The sequence below is a fragment of the Hypomesus transpacificus genome, chromosome 23, assembly GCF_021917145.1.
Source record: "Hypomesus transpacificus isolate Combined female chromosome 23, fHypTra1, whole genome shotgun sequence".
In the NCBI taxonomy this organism is placed as follows: domain Eukaryota; kingdom Metazoa; phylum Chordata; class Actinopteri; order Osmeriformes; family Osmeridae; genus Hypomesus; species Hypomesus transpacificus.
Window position 1 is genome coordinate 8,469,117 of NC_061082.1, and position 17,747 is coordinate 8,486,863.

The following is a 17,747-nucleotide window of genomic DNA, read 5'->3' on the forward strand; positions in this document are numbered from 1 at the left end:
TGTATGTGTGTGTGTGTATGTGTGTATAGTGCATATGCTGGTTGGGTTTTGTGATGGTGAGGAACAAATAAACAAATGCTTGACTGTAAAATGTCACCTCAGGCCCAGCTCCTCAGTTGACAGGGGGGACATTCAGTTTGCGGTGTCCTTTAGGGAAGGGCATGTTTAGCCACAGAGTGGTTAGGCTACTGACATACAGTAGGCTATGTTTCAACCTCAATGAATAACGTTAGTGGAATACTTAAACCAAAAAGTTCTTCAATGGGTTCGTGTCATGTCTGACCACTCAGCATAAGAATGCATTGTAGACATGCTGATTGTGCACTTCCAGTAAACAGTACTGTGTTTACAATGCATCACCTGAACAGGCACAGGAGTCGAAATGTGAGTAGAAATGTGTCTTGAAGAGAAGTGTAGGTGTTGCTCTGCATGCCCATACAGGGACTTCACAGCAAGCCAGCCTCTGAGGCAGTGTGGTGTCCATCTGTGTTCCTGTCAGAGTTGTAGGTAGCAGGTGCTAACGTGACTCACTGGAGACCGTTTCCTTGGGAGCATATGAGTGTGTCTAGTAAAAGTGTAAGCTGCCTCCACACTGCACACGGTTACAGAGTCCATATGGGTCATGTTTAAATGTGTTTATAACCTACTGAAATGTACAAAGTGTGTGTGTGTGCGTGTGCGTGTGTGTGTAGACTCAGGGGACTGGCAGAAGGAGGATTCAGGGGCTGCTTTCCTTCTACCTTTAAGGCCAGCCAGGTGTCACTCAGCACGGTCATTCATTACTGTGGTAACCTGGTCCGAACCTGGCAGCCACTGACTTCCTGTCACTGATACTTCCCCTGACCTTCAGTGAGAGCCAGAAACTACTCTCTCTCCATCTCTCTCTCTCTCTCTCTCTCTCTCTCTCTCTCTCTCTCTCTCTCTCTCTCTCTCTCTCTCTCTCTCTCTCTCTCTCTCTCTCTCTGTCTCTCTCCCTATCTATCTCTCTCTTTCTCTCACTCTCGGTCCCTCTTTCTCTCTCTGTCTCTCTCTCTCATTCTCTCTCTCATACACACAGACACACTCTAATCATCTTCCCCTTCCCAGTGGCCTAGCCTGCCCGTCCTCTGAACTAGCCCTAACACACCATGCTGTGTGCACAGGCCACAAGGAGTCAAGTGGAGCAGGACCTCCACCCCAGTTTTGAACCCTGCTCCTTGGAAAGGGTTCTCCGCAGTCCCACCGCCTGGCATGTAGAAGCATCTGGCATGTCTAGCAGCACACACAAAACATCAAATGTGAACAAACTGATGATGGCACACTCCTCACACGCACAAAGAGTCTGGCCACTCTCTTGACAGACAGCCCAGATGAGCCAAGGCAGCACTTGCGTCTCTTGCATGACAGGCAGAGTGCCACGCTGGACACTAACACCTTGTTGATGGCAGAGCAGGTTCTTCTGTTTCAGGCCCCGCTCACACTCCGAGGAGATCGGCTTCCTCCACAGGGACCAGGGGGGCATCTTTAATGGCTGCTGACATGGTGCGACTTCCCTCGCTCTGATTCCTCACACGGATTCTTTCCAGGGTGAGGGTCAGGATGACCCACGTTAAGGGGTTGGGAGGACACACGTGTTTGCCCGGGGCGGCTCAGGCCACTCTGAGGTTTCTGAGGGAGGTGCTGTAGCATAACATGGGTGTTGAAACCTAAGGTGTCACCACGGCTCTCAGACCCCCTCTTCCGACCACGGTCAGCGCTTTACACAGCTAGAGCTGCAGCTCGGCGTAGACGCTGGAACACTCGACTGTAAACTACTCGTTCACAAGGTTTCATGTGAAAAGGTTTCTAAACATGGTTCCATGGCTACATTAAAAAGGGTATGAAAAACAAGGACGCCTAAAAGCAAGACGACATTTTCTATCGTAGCAAACAGCAATATCACAACAAGCATCTTGATCTGTGACAACGGGCTCTCTGCCCAGCCTCCAGCATGCCATGTCATCCACAATTAAGTCAGCGAGATGAAAAACAGATGACTGTCGAGCTTTCAGAACTGGCCTTGCCAGCACCAATGCCATAGCAACCTGACCCTGACATGGTCTGTGGCGACAGGAAGTGCTGCCCAATATGGTTATTGAACCCAATTCTGGGTCGCTAATGATTACATCACCACGGTGAGTCACGGTGCTTGTTTGCTCAGGTGTCATTGGCGCCCCCGATAGGCGGCCATCTGTCCCCGGCTCCTGGTGGCATGGCGATCTGTCGCTGCAATCGGAAGACTTTGCAACATGAGCTCAGAGGACTGACAGAACCCTGGACACACAGTAGACTCCATAGAACAGACGGAGTAGAGTCTCCAGTAAAGACACAGTCGAATCTGTAAAGACCAGAGAGTCTCAAAAGGAAAACAAGCACCCTCTTTAACCCACGGAGCTTACCCTCACCAGGGGCAATGGTCAGGTAGGGTATGACAGGAGATGTCGCCATCCTATACAAAGCCAAGCAGAGTCCTCTACTCGACCGGAAAACTGTAGCGCAACCTGCACAAGCAATTCTCCAGTTGTAGTCATCTGTGACCAATGGAGTCCATCTATCTAAGCATCCATCTATCCATTCATCCATCCATCAGCCACACTGGCAGTGGCACTCACTCTGCCCACACGCAAAGTGCTCACAGAGCCACAATTGTTCTCCCTGCCACCCCCTGCCACGCATCCTACTCTGGCACAGCGAAGAAAAGCACCATTGTCTGTGAAAGGTCAACCGGAGTATACTCTGCCACTGTTGCATCCATGATGAAACTGTATTGTGCCAAAAACATCTTTACGTTCACTGAGCAACGCGCCCAAACGTTTTTGCTCGGCTTTTGTGTGTGGGTGATGCACAAACACCGGATGTGGTTATGTGCCTCTGTGAAGCGAGGATGTAGAACGCCCCCAGCACACTGACCTCCCTCTTTAACCCTTTTGTATTTCACAGCAGCCCGGCATACAGTGTGGTAAACATTTTAAGAATGTGCTCCAGAGTTTTTTGTGTTCCCATGTGCAGAACTAGATGTCCTGAGTTTTGGGCAGGGTGCCTATGTTCAGGTGTCTGCTCTGACGCTGGTAGGAAGCTGGGTTGTATAACAGTACTGTGGTATGAGTTATCCGTGCCAAACCTCCTCCCCCTCTCCCTCTCACACTACCTGTCTTTACAACAGACTCAATATGTTCTCTCACACTCAACCCACTCCTTCTACTTATGGACCCACATGTGGGTTTATTTTTAGGCCTTTCATAATGTTGCTTAGTAGGTCAACACATACAGTAGAGAGAGAAGGACCCACCCATGCTGGAAAATAGCAAGATGGTGTTTTTGTTTTCATGTGCGTCTGTGTGTGATGGCTGAGAAACAAAGATAAATGTCCTATTCATAGCAAACTGCAGTAAGCGTGAAAATGATCTCATCCCAATTTGAAAAACGACCTCCAGCTTAAGCAATATGAGAGAGCACATAGTAAGTCCTCATCAATGATCCCATACTTTACAATGGGCCACCAATCTGACCAGTTGGGACAAGATGACAGTAAATATGACATTGCCTTCACAAATTAAGTTTCACATACGGGAAAGTACTGCAGTGGTTGCTAAGTAACCCGGGGACCTTCATCATCCCATAATAAGGGGTGCCTGTCTGCGATGACAGACATAAAGACAGCATCAGAGAATAGTCCTGCCTAGGATACCTCTGCGCCCACGGTTATACTCGTTTCACCAGCGGGACAAGGCGAGATGAAGGGTTGCTAAGCAACTGAGACCTGGCTGTGTTCTTTTTTTCCTCCTGCTATTAAAAAGGGAAACACAGTAATTAACCTGCCCAAGAGGGCTGAAAATCCACTGACGATTCAGCTAATTGTTTAACTCCTACTGGGCTAGGTAGCTGGATAATCCTGCAGGAAACTATTAGCTTTCAGACCTGGGACTCTTTGTTGTCGATCTATGTGCAAATAATGTGAGTTTCCTCACCACGCCGATAGAAAAGTAGTTGTTGACGATGCTGTAAGGGACAGGATCGCCCTTCTCTTCCTTGTCATCTGGGATAATGTCGATGGTCCAGCGGTCCAGCACCATCTCAGTGCTGTGCTCAATGTCCCTCAAGAACTTCAGCAGGTTGCCTCCTTCATAACCTGGGACACACAGAGTACACACACACACACAAACACACACACAGTTGGAAGTTTAGCCTGCTTGTTTAAACCAGAGACATTGCTTGTCAAATGCTGACGCAGGGATTGACAGTCAATAGGCACCTGCAGCCACTTACAACAAGCTCAGACTCATACTGGTAAAGTACCTCTCAAATGGCATTTGTAAAAACAATATGAAGGTCCGATGCCTAGAGACCCTCAAGCAAAAACTGTCCCAACAGCCTCTTGTGTCTAGAAAGTCCTGTGAATGTGAACGTATGCTAGAACTGCAATGCAGAATGGTCTGGGAGAACACTACAGTATAGCAGTCATTCCACTGGTGCTTCTACCATGGGACAGCACCAGCTCATGGATAGTGATGAGCCAGAGGGTGCTATGGAGGCTGATCTAACTGCCTTTTACTGGGGACCACGGGAGCGGGTGTCACAGACTGGGGTGTTACTGCAGCATGGGGTGTCACAACACTTTGGTGAAGGTGTGAGTCTCTAATGAGGTCAGTCACACTTGGACTATGACACCTAATGTGGGCTTGCACTTGCACTGTACTCTCCCCCCCCCACACACACACACACACACACACACACACACCCCTATAACACCTAGATCTTCCAGCCCTCACTTTCCCTGAAAGGACCAACTAAATTCCCAGATTTTGTTTAGGAGGATTAAGGGCATGTTTCCACCAACAGATCGTTCACACATGTCATACCTCATCTACGCCCTATACGCTGCTCATCAGTCAGAGCAAATTCAGAGAATCCATCTGGGGGTTTCTGAACGACTTTCCGAGAACTGAAACATTCGGTGTGAAACACGGTGTCTGTTCCAAAGCTCCTGGGAGAGCTGTGTTTATTTCTCCACATCATACATGAGCCTGTGGAAGTGCTCTTTTGGCCCCCAACAACCCCAAAGAAGTCTGGGCAACTACTGGGCCAAATAAATACACTTAGCGTATGGCCAGGGTTACATAACTACACTCTGTTTTGTATATTAATCACCAATCATCAAATTGGTTTCTATTTAGAAAGCACTTAAAATGCTTCACAGGACAATTCATGATGACAAATAACAACAACATGAAATACTGTGCATATTCTGCAAAGTCTCTATCTCCACTGCAGTGGAGCATTTAAGATCCAAAGACTGGAATGTGTATACCCCCAAAATAGAACCACTGGTGTACAGTATACTTCATGTATTCCTATTCTGTAGCTACACACACACAGACACACACACACACACACGGCCCAGTGCTCCCTCTCACCTCCGCCCCAGCGCAGGCAGCGTGCCAGGTCATTCCCTGTGCCCAGGGGCAGTATGGCCACGGGAGGATGCCGGGCAAAGTTGGCTTTGTCTGCACAGGGAGAAGCAAGGTTCTGTTACATTCAGGAGATGACCACCACACATGACCACATAGCAATGATATGCAAGGGCAGTCTGGATCCAATGGTGTTGTTCTAACTAGACAGGTAAATGAATATACAGTAGTTTCTGTACCGATGCAGTCCAGGATCCAGCCAACTGTACCATCACCTCCACAAGCAAGCACCCGGAAGTCTGGGACATCATGGAAGAAGTTGAGCCTAGGGGAAGATCATTTTTTTGTCATGGCATCTGAATTGAATTGTACTGCTTGCAGCAGGAAATTGTGAAAATGTTGGTTCTCCTGACAATTTACAAGATGTATTTATTTTCAAGTTTGCGTAGCCTCAAGTCTCAATGTTAGCTGTTCAAAATGATTCTTGTTGCCTTTTTCCAAAGAGTGTGCCCTTCGAAGGCACCTGTAATGTGGGTTAGGGCAGAGGTATCCAAATAGGCTTTCATCTGTCCCATTAAAGACGGCTGCCTTCAGCACACCTCAAGTACTAATTATTTCAATCATGATAAAAGTGTTTTCTTTCTTGTTTTATGATCTTTTGAGTGGATTGAACTAGGCAGAGACAGACAGCACACCCTACTGGATATTTAGATGAACTGCAACCTAACCTGCTGACGCACAGTCATTCCCACACTCAGGGGACATCCATAAAGCACGAAGTGCATCACATTTAACAAAACAGAGGCACGTCAACATCAAATATTGATATGCGTTAACCTCAATGCATTGAGCCTTACATTGTAAGACACAGTTTTATATGTCTATGCTTCAACAATGAAGTATTACATAAAAAATGATCCCCCTTAAGAAACCATGGGCCACACCGTATATATATATATATACATACAAGAAATGTCCATACAGAGGTCATCTTAAATCAAAATAAAAAAACTCTGATTGCTTTCTCAAAACAAATCACTCAGCTTCTGCCGCTCAGCCAGGAGCCTGTGGAGGCTGTTCAGTCCGTTGCTATGGAGCCCACAGAAATGGTGCTGGAGTGAAAGTGTGTATGTGTGTGTGTGTGTGTGTGTTTGTGCGTGTATGTGCAAAGCAAGCACGCATAAGAACAGCCATCTGCCCTCTCTCACAGATCTCCAGACTCAGTTATGTATCAGGACGTACATGTGTCATTGCCCTTGTAATGAGAGATTATGCTTTGAAAACAGGAGCAGAGACAGAGAAGGAGAGAGAGGTTTCAATGTGGGGGGCCATGGCGGTTCTCTCTCACATTGCCATCCTCCTCATGTGGTAACTTATTTTATTATGCACACAACCCTCTCTTACTGAAAACCCACACTGACGGCGAAACCCAGTGCAGCAATTAAATACAATAGTATACAAATACTAGGGGTGGGAATCTTTTGGTAACGCACGATTCGAATCAATTCTTGGGGGTCACGATTCGATAAAAAAATCGATTCACCCTTTTTGTGAATCGATATGAATCAGTAGAAGACTGAATCGCATTTCAAATGCAAATCAATTTTTCCCCCACCTCTAACAAATACGCTTCTGTACTTTAGTTAGTGTTGTAGTCAACCATTGACTGTGCCCTGCTTTGTTTCTGTTACAGACACATTATGACACTCACTCACTGCTGCTATCACGACCAATTACACAACTAGTACGCCCATTCAGTAATAATGGACTAATTAACCCTAAGCTACCCTGACAACCTGTGTATTATCTCCCAGTGGTCTCCCTCGAGAGATGTGTGCGTCACAAAGTCTGACTATCCTGTCCTTGAGACAGAAAGAGCTGTGCTGGTCGTGACAGCAGAACTTGGGGGAGGGAGGGTGTTATGTGTGTTTGTGTGGTGGTAATGGGGGTGGGGGTGGTGGGGGCTGGGAGTGGTTGGGAAGGCGGGTATAGAAAAGAGGTCAGACGTTTTATGAAGAGCGTTCTATTGCGCAACCAAAAAAAGAATGGACACGTTTTCCTCGACCCCCCGTCCTGTGTGTTTGGTGTTTGTATGAGTATGTGTGCTTCACACAGAACACAGTGGCTACATCCACATAGAGTTGAAGACATATTGACTTCTACAGCAGTGGACTTTAATTTAGTACAGCCAGAGGCTGTCTAGAGGTGGATGACTGCCAGCAGTTAAACTGCAGCTCCTGCAGAACAAGTTTTCGCAGGTTTATGTGTTCTTTCATAAATGTTCTACTACCCTAGAAGGAACCAGACCATTAACCAACCCTGTGGAATGTCAGTGAAGTTCTACTTCAGGTGTGTACAGTTGTATTATGTGAGAGTGACGATTCTGTCAGTTTCTCTGAGGTGTTGTTGACTTACCCCACCATGGGCCCTCCACAGTCCAGACTGTACACCTGCCGAGGGTTCAGCAAGTACTGGAACTTCCTCAAAACCCTACAGAACACACACACACGGACACACACACACAGAGGTTGTGACAGAGCTGCTGGGGGGGAGTGATTGGTATTGAAAGTTAGAGAAAGATAGATTTGTTAAGTTGGCAGCTAGACAGCACTGTTTACCCATTTGAGAACACTCTAGAATAAGCTCTGACACAGACACTCCACCATTTCGATAGAGCAAACAATTTAATGTAGAAGCACTGACAGGGGGCTGCATGAAAATATTGCCCTTGTGCATCAAAATGGCAGTGTAGTAGCAAACACATGAACAAGGCAGTTTCCTGTAACCTTGACAAGTGAGCGTTGCATCAAATATCCATTGAAGCCTCGACAATGTCCTTCATGCAGGCACAGCACAGGTAATTGGGTTAGCTTCCGATACCCACACTGCGTTTCGTCAGAAAGGACACAGATAAAGAGAAGTAGGAAACGACAGACAGAAAAGCGCTGACAGACATGTCACGCAGGAAACATTTGGACTACAATAACCACAATAGACGACTGATAGATCTTAGGAAACATACAAAGTTGTAGTAGGCAATCTTCTCCTGTTATGTGTGAACTCTACTACTGGGTCAAGTATATCCAAGTGACTCAACGCCAAGCCATTCATCTCTTCATGCAAAGCTACAGAAATAGAATCTTTTGTGTACTTGAGAGTAAAATATATATTTTTTGTGCTGGAAGGTCTAATAACACAGAATTATTTTCCTTTTAATGGCATTTCACAGTGTTGCTATGGAGATGACTGCGAGCATTGGCCTCCTGTGGAGAAGGACTGTGTGGTGGGAGGAGATGTGAAACAGTCAACACATTCATTTACAGCCAGAGAGACACTCGAAATGGATCTCTTTTCAAACCACAGACAATATACAGTTCAAGAGACTTCCTTTGGGATTCTAATACTTTGACTACATTTCCACAGTATCCATGCGCTAGCAGTGCGGCACATAGATGAACCGTGATACAGTGATATAAATGCATGCAAAGTTCACATTATGATGTCCACTGTCAAGCGTATTTGATCCACAGTGAGTTACAGGGATAAGTAAGATAGTAACACAAATAAGGAGAGTTCACTCTCTCCTGACAGGAACTGACGTGGAGGTGACGTACCGTTCCCCTTGTCTCCCTCCGCTCTTTGGGTTGACCAGCACCAGGAGAGGGTGTGTACCTGGGAGAGGGCTGATCTGGACCAGGACGAGACACACAGGAGAATGAGACACACCAATGACAATCTGCTGGTCAAAATTGAACTTTTGTAAGGGAAGAATTGATATCATCTTAAAATAAAAAACCACAAATATCCAACAGAAACAAAGGCCGGGGATTGAGAGTAAGGACCTATTCTGAGGGATAAAAATGTTCTGCTCTGTGCTTGATTTCCCTTACCTGCAGCGCTTGTCCATCTCCGGTGAATTTAAAGCTTTGACTGGAGTCGTCAGGGCTGGTGCATGGTGGAGACTCGCCATCCCCCCGCTTCACCACAGAATGCCGGTCCTACAGACAGACAGACAGACAGACAGTCAGACATACAGTCAGACAGACAGACAGACAGACAGTCAGACAGACAGACACACACACAGTCAGACAGACACATAGAAAGACAGACACACAGACAGACAGACAGACAGACAGACAGACAGACAGACAGACAGACAGACAGACAGACAGACAGACAGACAGACATGCATACAGTAAGACAGACACACACACAGAAAGACAGACAGACACACAGTCAGACAAACATACAGTAAGACAGACACACTGCCAGACAGGCAGGCAGACAGATAGACACACAGTCAGCCAGAAATACAGATCAAGAAAATCATGCTGAGTCACATTCTCTCAGGACATCAAAGTTTTCCGAATGTGCGGGATTGGTCCAGAGTGTGACAGCTCACCAGGACCACAGGACAGATGTAGGACGGGAGGAGGGTATGGTCCCTGAGGGCTCCTCCATCACACTCTGGTTTCACGTTAGATGCACACTTGTTGTGGACCTGGAGCAGGAAATGGATTGGTTTGAGGGTGGGTTGTGGTGGAAAGAACAGGGCGAGGGGAACAGTTAAGGACACCCTGTCATAGTAGCTGATGTATCAACTGAACCCATATGTTTTTGCCGTCAAACATTTTAACTTGTCACTATCTCCTCTGATACGAGGAGTGGCTGATTGGATGGTTTCTGTCAAGTAATTCAAGATAAACAGAAGCTACTCTGCAAACTGTGAACTTTCTTAGGTGACACATACAGACCAATTGCGCCATCTAGTGGATACATGGTGTTTGCAGCAGTGATACTGTTGGTGGACCCAGGTCAAATTACAGAGATGAATTACACTTCTTACGGTCTTAAAGTCATTGAGTGTTTGATTGTGTTCATATTTGACAGTAAAGAAATTGATCTTTTGGTTTTATTGCAGATACTGAGACCAATATTAAGTTCATCTATGATCCAACACCGTTGCAGTCTGAAGTATATTTGCAATTGACATCAAATGCTTGCAAATGCTTGAAGTATATTTGCAATTGACACCAGTGAGAAAATCAACAGAAACATGACTAAAGCTAATTATCATTGTAATCTATATTCATTGACCATTGACAGTAGCCTTGGAGGTTTCAGTCCCACCCAGAAGTACGTCAGAGCGTGTGCAGTGGGAACTCACAGTCATCTGACACCAAACACAGTGAAGGCCTGTCAGACCTTGGTAACACTTGATGCTTCTGTGACAACGATCACACTTGGTGGGAGAGTTCCCCTCCATCCACACATGCTGCATAGCCTGGAGACAGGGAGGGAGAAAGGAGTACTGAAAGACAGAGGTGACGATGGGACAAGATCGATTTCATAACTTCAGTTTCTGTGTGTTTTAACCGTGGGTATGGCTTCGGTTTCAAACAGCATAATTCCTTTTCACCTGAAGGAACCTTTTAGTAAGCTCTTGATCTGACCTGGCAGAGCAAGGTGAGTCAGTGAGATGGTTCCAGAATAGTGTAATTAAATCACAGGGTAAATATAGTGACACCACACACACCATCCGCAGCCCTGCATGAGTCTTAGTTTCCAAGACACAGGACAGTGGGTTGCTCAGTGACCACAGATGACAAGCAAGAGGAGGTCGCTTAGCAACACGCTAGTGTATCAACAGGTCAAATGTTTATGGAACGAGGGACCAGAAAGGGAAAAGGCACGGCAAATTGAATGTGACGTAACTCACGTTGGTATGTCTTCGGGACTTGGCGTAGGTGCTGACACAAGCAGCAATGTCTTTGGACACGCAGCGCTCGTGGACTGTGTACTTGCATACTGAAACACAGAAGCAGTCATCGAGAAATGAGGATTGTTCACCGTGCCTCGTGAGATGTGCTTGCTGTGCACCGTGCCGGGTAAATACAAACCCCCTTCAGTGGCTCTGACTTTCAGAACTCTACACTTCCCAATCCTTGATGTTCTGCTGTGCTTCCTCTGTGCTATTCTACGTCGCTTCTGATAAAAGCGTCCGCTGAATGAGTCCAATGTCGTGTAAAGTATGTATGCATGATTCAACCGTGGATTTATGGACAGAGACACACAGAGAGACAGAAAGACAGACAGACACACACACACAACAACAACAACTCACTGGAACAACAGAGGCCCTGTTTGCGAACTCCCAGCAGCATGGTATGGCAGTAGTTACAGTAGGCTGGTTTGTTGAAGTGCTTCAGTTTCCACACATGCTGCCCATCCTCCTGTACATTCTACAAAGACAGAGAGACAGCAAAGGCTACAGGGTGAGGAGAGATCATGAGGGAGGTCCTCCTTCCGTGTCTCCCCACACGACACACACACAACACTGACCGTCTCCATGCCCAACAGCACTAACAAAGGGATGGTTGTCAGGCCTCCCCTGATCCACTCCTCCAGAGTTACAGTGCCGTCTCTGTCATAGTCGATCTCTTCCATCATCTCCTTCAGGATCTAGGGTGCGGACGCACGCACACACACACACACAGAGCTCAGAACTGTGCAGGCAACATTTTTAGCGTCTTTCATTTTGTCTCAATTGAATACTGGGATGAATCCTCCTTCCTCTGATGGCAGCAAATGAAATAGGAACAGCAACCTAAGGACTGCTTGTCTGACTTTAGACGTTCAAAATGTTGCCCACTCAGCCACTAACATGTTGAGGAATTAGGATGGTCACTTTGATCTAAAGTGTTACAGTTCTACATGGTGGGTGTACTCAGGTATGAGTGCTAGGGAGGAAACACACACACAAACACACACACACACACACACACAGGGAACCTCCTTACTGGTCTGAGCTCGGTTGAGTCCCACTCCAAGTACTCGGCTACGTGGACCATCTGATTGATGATGCGGTCTAGTTCCTGTGAAGACAGAGAGAGATCAGAACACCTCTGGAGAAAGGACAACCCCACCACTCCGCCCCTGGCCAGTGAACCCATGCCCTCTCCATTGCGTGACTTCATCATCATTGCTCGACACGAGAGAAAGGGACGCCTCAACACCTTTGTGTATACAATTTACAGAACACCTTGCTGTGCACCGTTCTCACTCTGTTTAAAGAGCATCCTGTCGCGGTGATGTGATTAGATACAAGAGCCAGACTCCTTCATAAACAATGACCTCATCTAAACACACATGGAATGACGGGGCACTCCACAGTTCTATTCTTAGAGACTTGCGGTCTGTCAGCTCAGAGCAAGCAGGAGTGATTAGCTGCCCTGTCCCTGCTGACACATGGTATGGCTGCTTTGCTGCTAACCAACAGCACACATAGAAGATGATGGCATATGTTGACATGCTACGTGTAAAAGGGGTGGACTGAATATGTCGTAACTGTGCCTTGAAAGAGTTGTAGAGAGAGAGAAAGAGAGAGAATGAGAGAGGGACTCTGTGGGGCCATGAAGGTTCTTTGTCATGTTCTCTTCATCCTTGTCATTTGGGCATCTCTTTTCTTAACTACATAACCTTCCTAAGGAAAACCTATACCGAATGACTGTTGAGAGATGGCTACATGTATGTAATCATATTGGCCTATAGTAGTGTACAGGTGAGAAAGAGAGAGAGAGAGAAAGAGAGAGAGAGAGACAGAGCAAGAGACAGAGAGATGCACAGAAACAGAGAGAGAGAAATGGAAAGAGAGAGAGACTTACCGAGCTGTCCAATACACCATTGCCATCCGTGTCGTACAGCCTGAACATGACTGGAGGTAAACGAGAGAGAAAAGACCCCATGACTCAGCTCCTAATTAGGCCTTGTCTGCACTGCAAGCTTCCCCTGGATCCCCCCAGGAGAGCAGGGCAGGAGGTATTAGAGCGTGACACCTCCGCGTTGGTGGGAAGTCTGAGGCAGTTAGTGGAGATTAGTGTTGTCAGTGTGAGTGCGGATACAGCTCCCGATGTTGAAGTTGATTGGTCATACCAGAGCTTAAGGATGTTAAATCCCTCCCTGTGGCTAACCAGGCCCAATATATTGAAGCTAGGGCCCAGGGGAGCAGTAGTCTGACACTGATGTCAACCTGTCACCTCAGCCAATGAGAGTGTCCCTTTGGAAGGTGTGTAAAGCTCAACAACATCATTTACGGAAAACATCTTTCATGGCGATCGTTGATGACGATCGGCCAAAGGCTCTATGACTCACACTCCAGCTTGTCCTCAGGTGTACCCCTTTCCAGTAGAGACAGATAACACACAATGTCCTTCAGAAAGACCACCTGAGGGGACGGCAGAGGGGTCCCCTTTTGAGGTGACGGGCTCCGACGCTTCTCCACTCTGTTCCTCTCTGTGGTCAGACACAATCAGGAATTCATGAGTCATCGTCGCCCCCCAGGGTGGGACATCTTGGACCATTATTACTCTACTCGGAAAATCACTCTGGTAAATCACAACTGCTTAACAGTTATTGACTAACTGTCAGACATACAGTATATAAAGAGAAGAGCGCATTGATTGCTTGCACCTGGGGAGAGGCGGGGAGAGGCCGGCGACTTGGCTGGTACTGGGTTGGGGCTCAGGGCATTGCTGGAGCCTTCAGAGGGTTTGGCTTGAATGCAGGGGGAACAGTGTGCCCCCCGTGGGGTGTGGCCCCCAGTCCCAGAGCGCTGTGAAGAGGACCGGGAGGAGCAGGGGGAGGTGGCAGCCCCAGCGCATGCGGCCATCACTGTGGAGTGTTCTGGTGTGTGTCTACCCATGGCTGTGAGGATGCTCTTTCCATTCATTCCTGGTGGAGGAGAGAGAGAGAGAGAGAGAGAGAGAGAGAGAGAGAGAGAGAGAGAGAGAGAGAGAGAGAGAGAGAGAGAGAGAGAGAGAGAAAGTGGGAGAGCCAGACAGGCAGAGATAAAGAAATGGAGAGTGAGAGAGATGGGAGGGAGGGAGGTGGGAGTTATTCTTGTATCCATTACCCTGACATGATAAGAGTGTTGAAGAAAAGGCAAAGCAAGATATCCAGACGGCTGGTTGCTCTCCAGAAGCTAGTGTTTACATAGACTGGGAAGATACAATTCACCACTGAGGATAAGGACTTCACAACAATACTGCCAAAGAGATATATTGTCAATAAATAACAAAGGATTGCAGATGAAATAGGAAGGACACAATACTAAAACAACACAGCACAATACGACAATACAATTTCACGCAGCTCAACACAATACAACACAGCAAAACTGAGTTTATTTCCCTTCAACACAACGATGAGCACAGTGAATCGATAGAGAATGACTCAGAGGTCTAGACTTGTCTCATTAAGACTTTGTCACCATTAGGATATGTCATGTGTTCCTGCCGCTGTACCTGTGATGGGGGCACAGGCTACTTCTGTCTGTATAGAGATGCCTGCATCTATCGATCGAGCTTCTGCAGTCCCCGCGGGCAGAAAGATGACAGACAAGTTGTAGAAAGAGAGAGAGAAGGAGGGGAAGGTAGGAAGATGTAGACAGTTAGGAAAATAATATTTTTTCACCAGGAAAAGAAGGAATCATCGATGGCGAAGGGCAAAAAAACGAAAAGAAACTCATTGGATTTCAAGCAAATTTTGCGATGACTAAAAACAGGGTTTCTCCTACGTCTCACAGTAAAGGACTTTGCACAGCCAAAAAATCGGAGACTAACGAGACATTCTTTGTTGCGGCATAGACACGAGGAGAAATGAGAGAGACAGATAGCGTGTCTGGCCCTATGAAAGGTGAGCGGCACATCTATCTGAAAGGACGACAGCACTTCTTCCAGGACCCAATTGTAGAGATCCTCTATCATGACAGAGGAGAGAAGAACAAGGTCAACATACTGTAGTGCACATTTCTTTTCCTGTTCCCCAACTATTAGTTGATTGATTCAGGAGAATCTGAGCTCTCTCTGCCTCGGTAAAACATGGAGGAATCGGGGGCAACAGTCCTCACCACCCAGACCAACTGGCCTGTGAGTGGTAAACGTGTATAAACTGAATAATACCGTATGAATGCGGCAACGCTGTACTTGTGGCTGTGCTTGGTCAGGCATGACATTAGATGGCACTGTAGGCTGCATCAGGGTTGTCCTCCCCGCTGCTCTCCCACACAGCGTTCTGCCTTCCTGTTCCCGTACGTGCCTTTGGGCCAGGCTTGTCGAACTCTTGGTGTGTTCGTACACAAGGGGCAATTATTCTCTTTGTAACTCTGGAAGTTTCTGCATGGCTGTTCACTGTGAGCGACTCCCTCAGGGGTCGTATTATGTCATGTCATTTACCTTTTACATTTAGTCATTTAGCAGACGCTCTTATCCAGAGCGATTTACAGTAAGTACAGGGACATTCCCCCTGAGGCAAGTAGGATGAGGTGCCTTGCCCAAGGATACAACGTCATTTGGCACAGCCAGGAATTGAACTGGCAACCTTCTGATTACGAGCCCGATTCCCTACCTCAGCCATCTGACCCCCCTCCCCCCTCCCTCTTATGTCAAGATGGCTGTGTGGGATTGGTTGCAAGATTCTCCTCTATCTCTGTGCCTGGAGAAGGGCAGAGTCCTCCCATCTGTGCCCTCCTGTGGGTGTGCTACTCAGTGAGAGCCAGGCAGGCTGTTGGAGCAGGACACTACATAGACCTCCATATGGCAGGGGAGGACATACAGTTTACAAGCTGTGCAGCTACGGCGAAAGCAATGAACCAAAAACGAAAACACCTTAAGCCTATGAGTGTTTGTGTGGTCTCTCCACACATGGTTGAATGTCAGCACACCAACAACCGTCTAAATGGACAGAATAGATCATTCCTGCTACTCTAGGGATTCAGAGTTACCCTGACCAGGGTTTACTCACCCTGACCAAGGCACATTGCAACACAAAGAAAACAGAAAAGAGGATAAGAGTGTGACTATTTCAATACACAGATGAAAGCATAGCCCACGGTACTGTCAAAATCAACCTGTTCAATCAACCCAGACCTCCACAGACCCATAGCAGGCATTACTGGGAGGTTGTTTTGGGCTGAGGCGAGGGAGGCTCAGTGGGGGGGGGGGACCTACCCAGCATGCCTGCTCCTGAACGGGGAGCCTCGGGGGAGGAGCCCCCCGTCTTGCTCTTGAAGGAAGTGAAGAGGTGCTGACACAGCTCCTCGGGGATGTCGTTCTCCAGGTAGGTGGCCATGAAGAGCTGGAAGCCTTCGTAGTCGATGGGCTGCGGGGGACAGGCAGACAGACAAGCTGTGGTGAACCTGGGTGTGATCGATGAGGGCGACATGGGAGGACTTTTGAGAGAATTATCACATGTCGATGACACAAAAACGCTGTCGACGGTCTGAAAAGGAAAGTTGGGGAAAAAGCTGTAATCAACATAAAACATGGATTCAAAATGGATATTTGGTTTTCCGGTGCCTGTCTTCTGATGTTGCATGTTGGTGGAATGTAGCATTCAAGGTAGGAAATAAACAAGACCCTTAACTTATCAAACACAATGAGTACCTAAAGGAAATGAGTTAGGGCAGAACCTTTGCAGGGAGAAGTCCTCAAAGAAAAGGAACAGCCGAACGTGGTACCCCAATGATCCCAGTTTATGGATGTAGAGTACTAAGTCACATATCTCTGCTGAACTGCCCATGAAGGGACATAGCATTCTTGGCTACAGCCCCACATGACAGTTTGTCAGATGTTTTTAATATCAAAGGTTGTTTTCATATCAACCTCAAATGACCTCGTGATTTAATAACATCTGATAAACTTCCTCTGGAGAGTTCTTTTAAAACCCTTCGCTCACACACATCCCCCCCCCCCCCCCCCCCTTCACGCATACAAACAGCTCCCTTCACTACTTCACAGACACACATGGATGCTCAGGTTGTGAGTCCTGACCTCTGTTCTCTGTCAGACAGGATGAGCGTGGGTTTCTGATTGGACAGGGGGTAAAATACATTATGTTTGTCCGGGCATGCAGTCTGTAAGACACAGAAAGCACAGTGCATGCAGGCCCCACAGGGCTGTGGCTTACTTGGTTGAGAACGTCTTGCTTCTGTATCTCAAAAGTGGATGTTTGGGGGGGGGGGGGGTAGAAGGAGACAGGGGGTTAGACTGAGGTTCATTGCAGTGGTGTAGCAGTGGTTAGGGCTGGCACTGTCTGGGTTTGTCAGAAGTCATCGTGCTCTTTGCAGATCAGTGATACCGTTCTGTTTTACGCTGACTCTCCTCCACTCTTTCAATCAGCTCTTTCTCTTTTCTTCCGTGTCGACAATCCCTCGTTTTTCCAGCAATCCTTTAGCAAAACACCTCACATGTGGACCCACTTGACAAATGTTCAAACCCATCAACTGTATTGCTGTGCGACTGTTCTGCCCTGCCTTCACGGCTG

The 17,747-nt window shown here is 47.3% G+C and overlaps 1 protein-coding gene across 5 annotated transcripts in view; it reads right to left on the reverse strand.

The window, feature by feature from the left end:
• LOC124485219 (diacylglycerol kinase beta) overlaps positions 1-17,747 on the reverse strand; it is a 55,936-nt gene that overhangs the window by 22,200 nt on the left and 15,989 nt on the right. For 4 of the 5 annotated variants that reach the window (XM_047046672.1, XM_047046670.1, XM_047046669.1 and 1 more), the window contains 16 exons: positions 16,433-16,583; positions 13,896-14,156; positions 13,578-13,718; positions 13,091-13,140; positions 12,227-12,301; positions 11,769-11,888; positions 11,551-11,668; positions 11,146-11,234; positions 10,594-10,710; positions 9,829-9,927; positions 9,317-9,424; positions 9,041-9,114; positions 7,842-7,916; positions 5,666-5,751; positions 5,433-5,522; positions 3,987-4,147 (listed from right to left, as the gene is read on the reverse strand). In XM_047046672.1, coding sequence (XP_046902628.1) covers positions 3,987-4,147; positions 5,433-5,522; positions 5,666-5,751; positions 7,842-7,916; positions 9,041-9,114; positions 9,317-9,424; positions 9,829-9,927; positions 10,594-10,710; positions 11,146-11,234; positions 11,551-11,668; positions 11,769-11,888; positions 12,227-12,301; positions 13,091-13,140; positions 13,578-13,718; positions 13,896-14,156; positions 16,433-16,583 — 1,815 coding nt within the window. Of the gene's footprint in view, positions 1-3,986; positions 4,148-5,432; positions 5,523-5,665; positions 5,752-7,841; positions 7,917-9,040; positions 9,115-9,316; positions 9,425-9,828; positions 9,928-10,593; positions 10,711-11,145; positions 11,235-11,550; positions 11,669-11,768; positions 11,889-12,226; positions 12,302-13,090; positions 13,141-13,577; positions 13,719-13,895; positions 14,157-14,728; positions 14,792-16,432; positions 16,584-17,747 lie in introns of all 5 variants that reach the window. The other variant, XM_047046673.1, reaches the window with a different exon arrangement.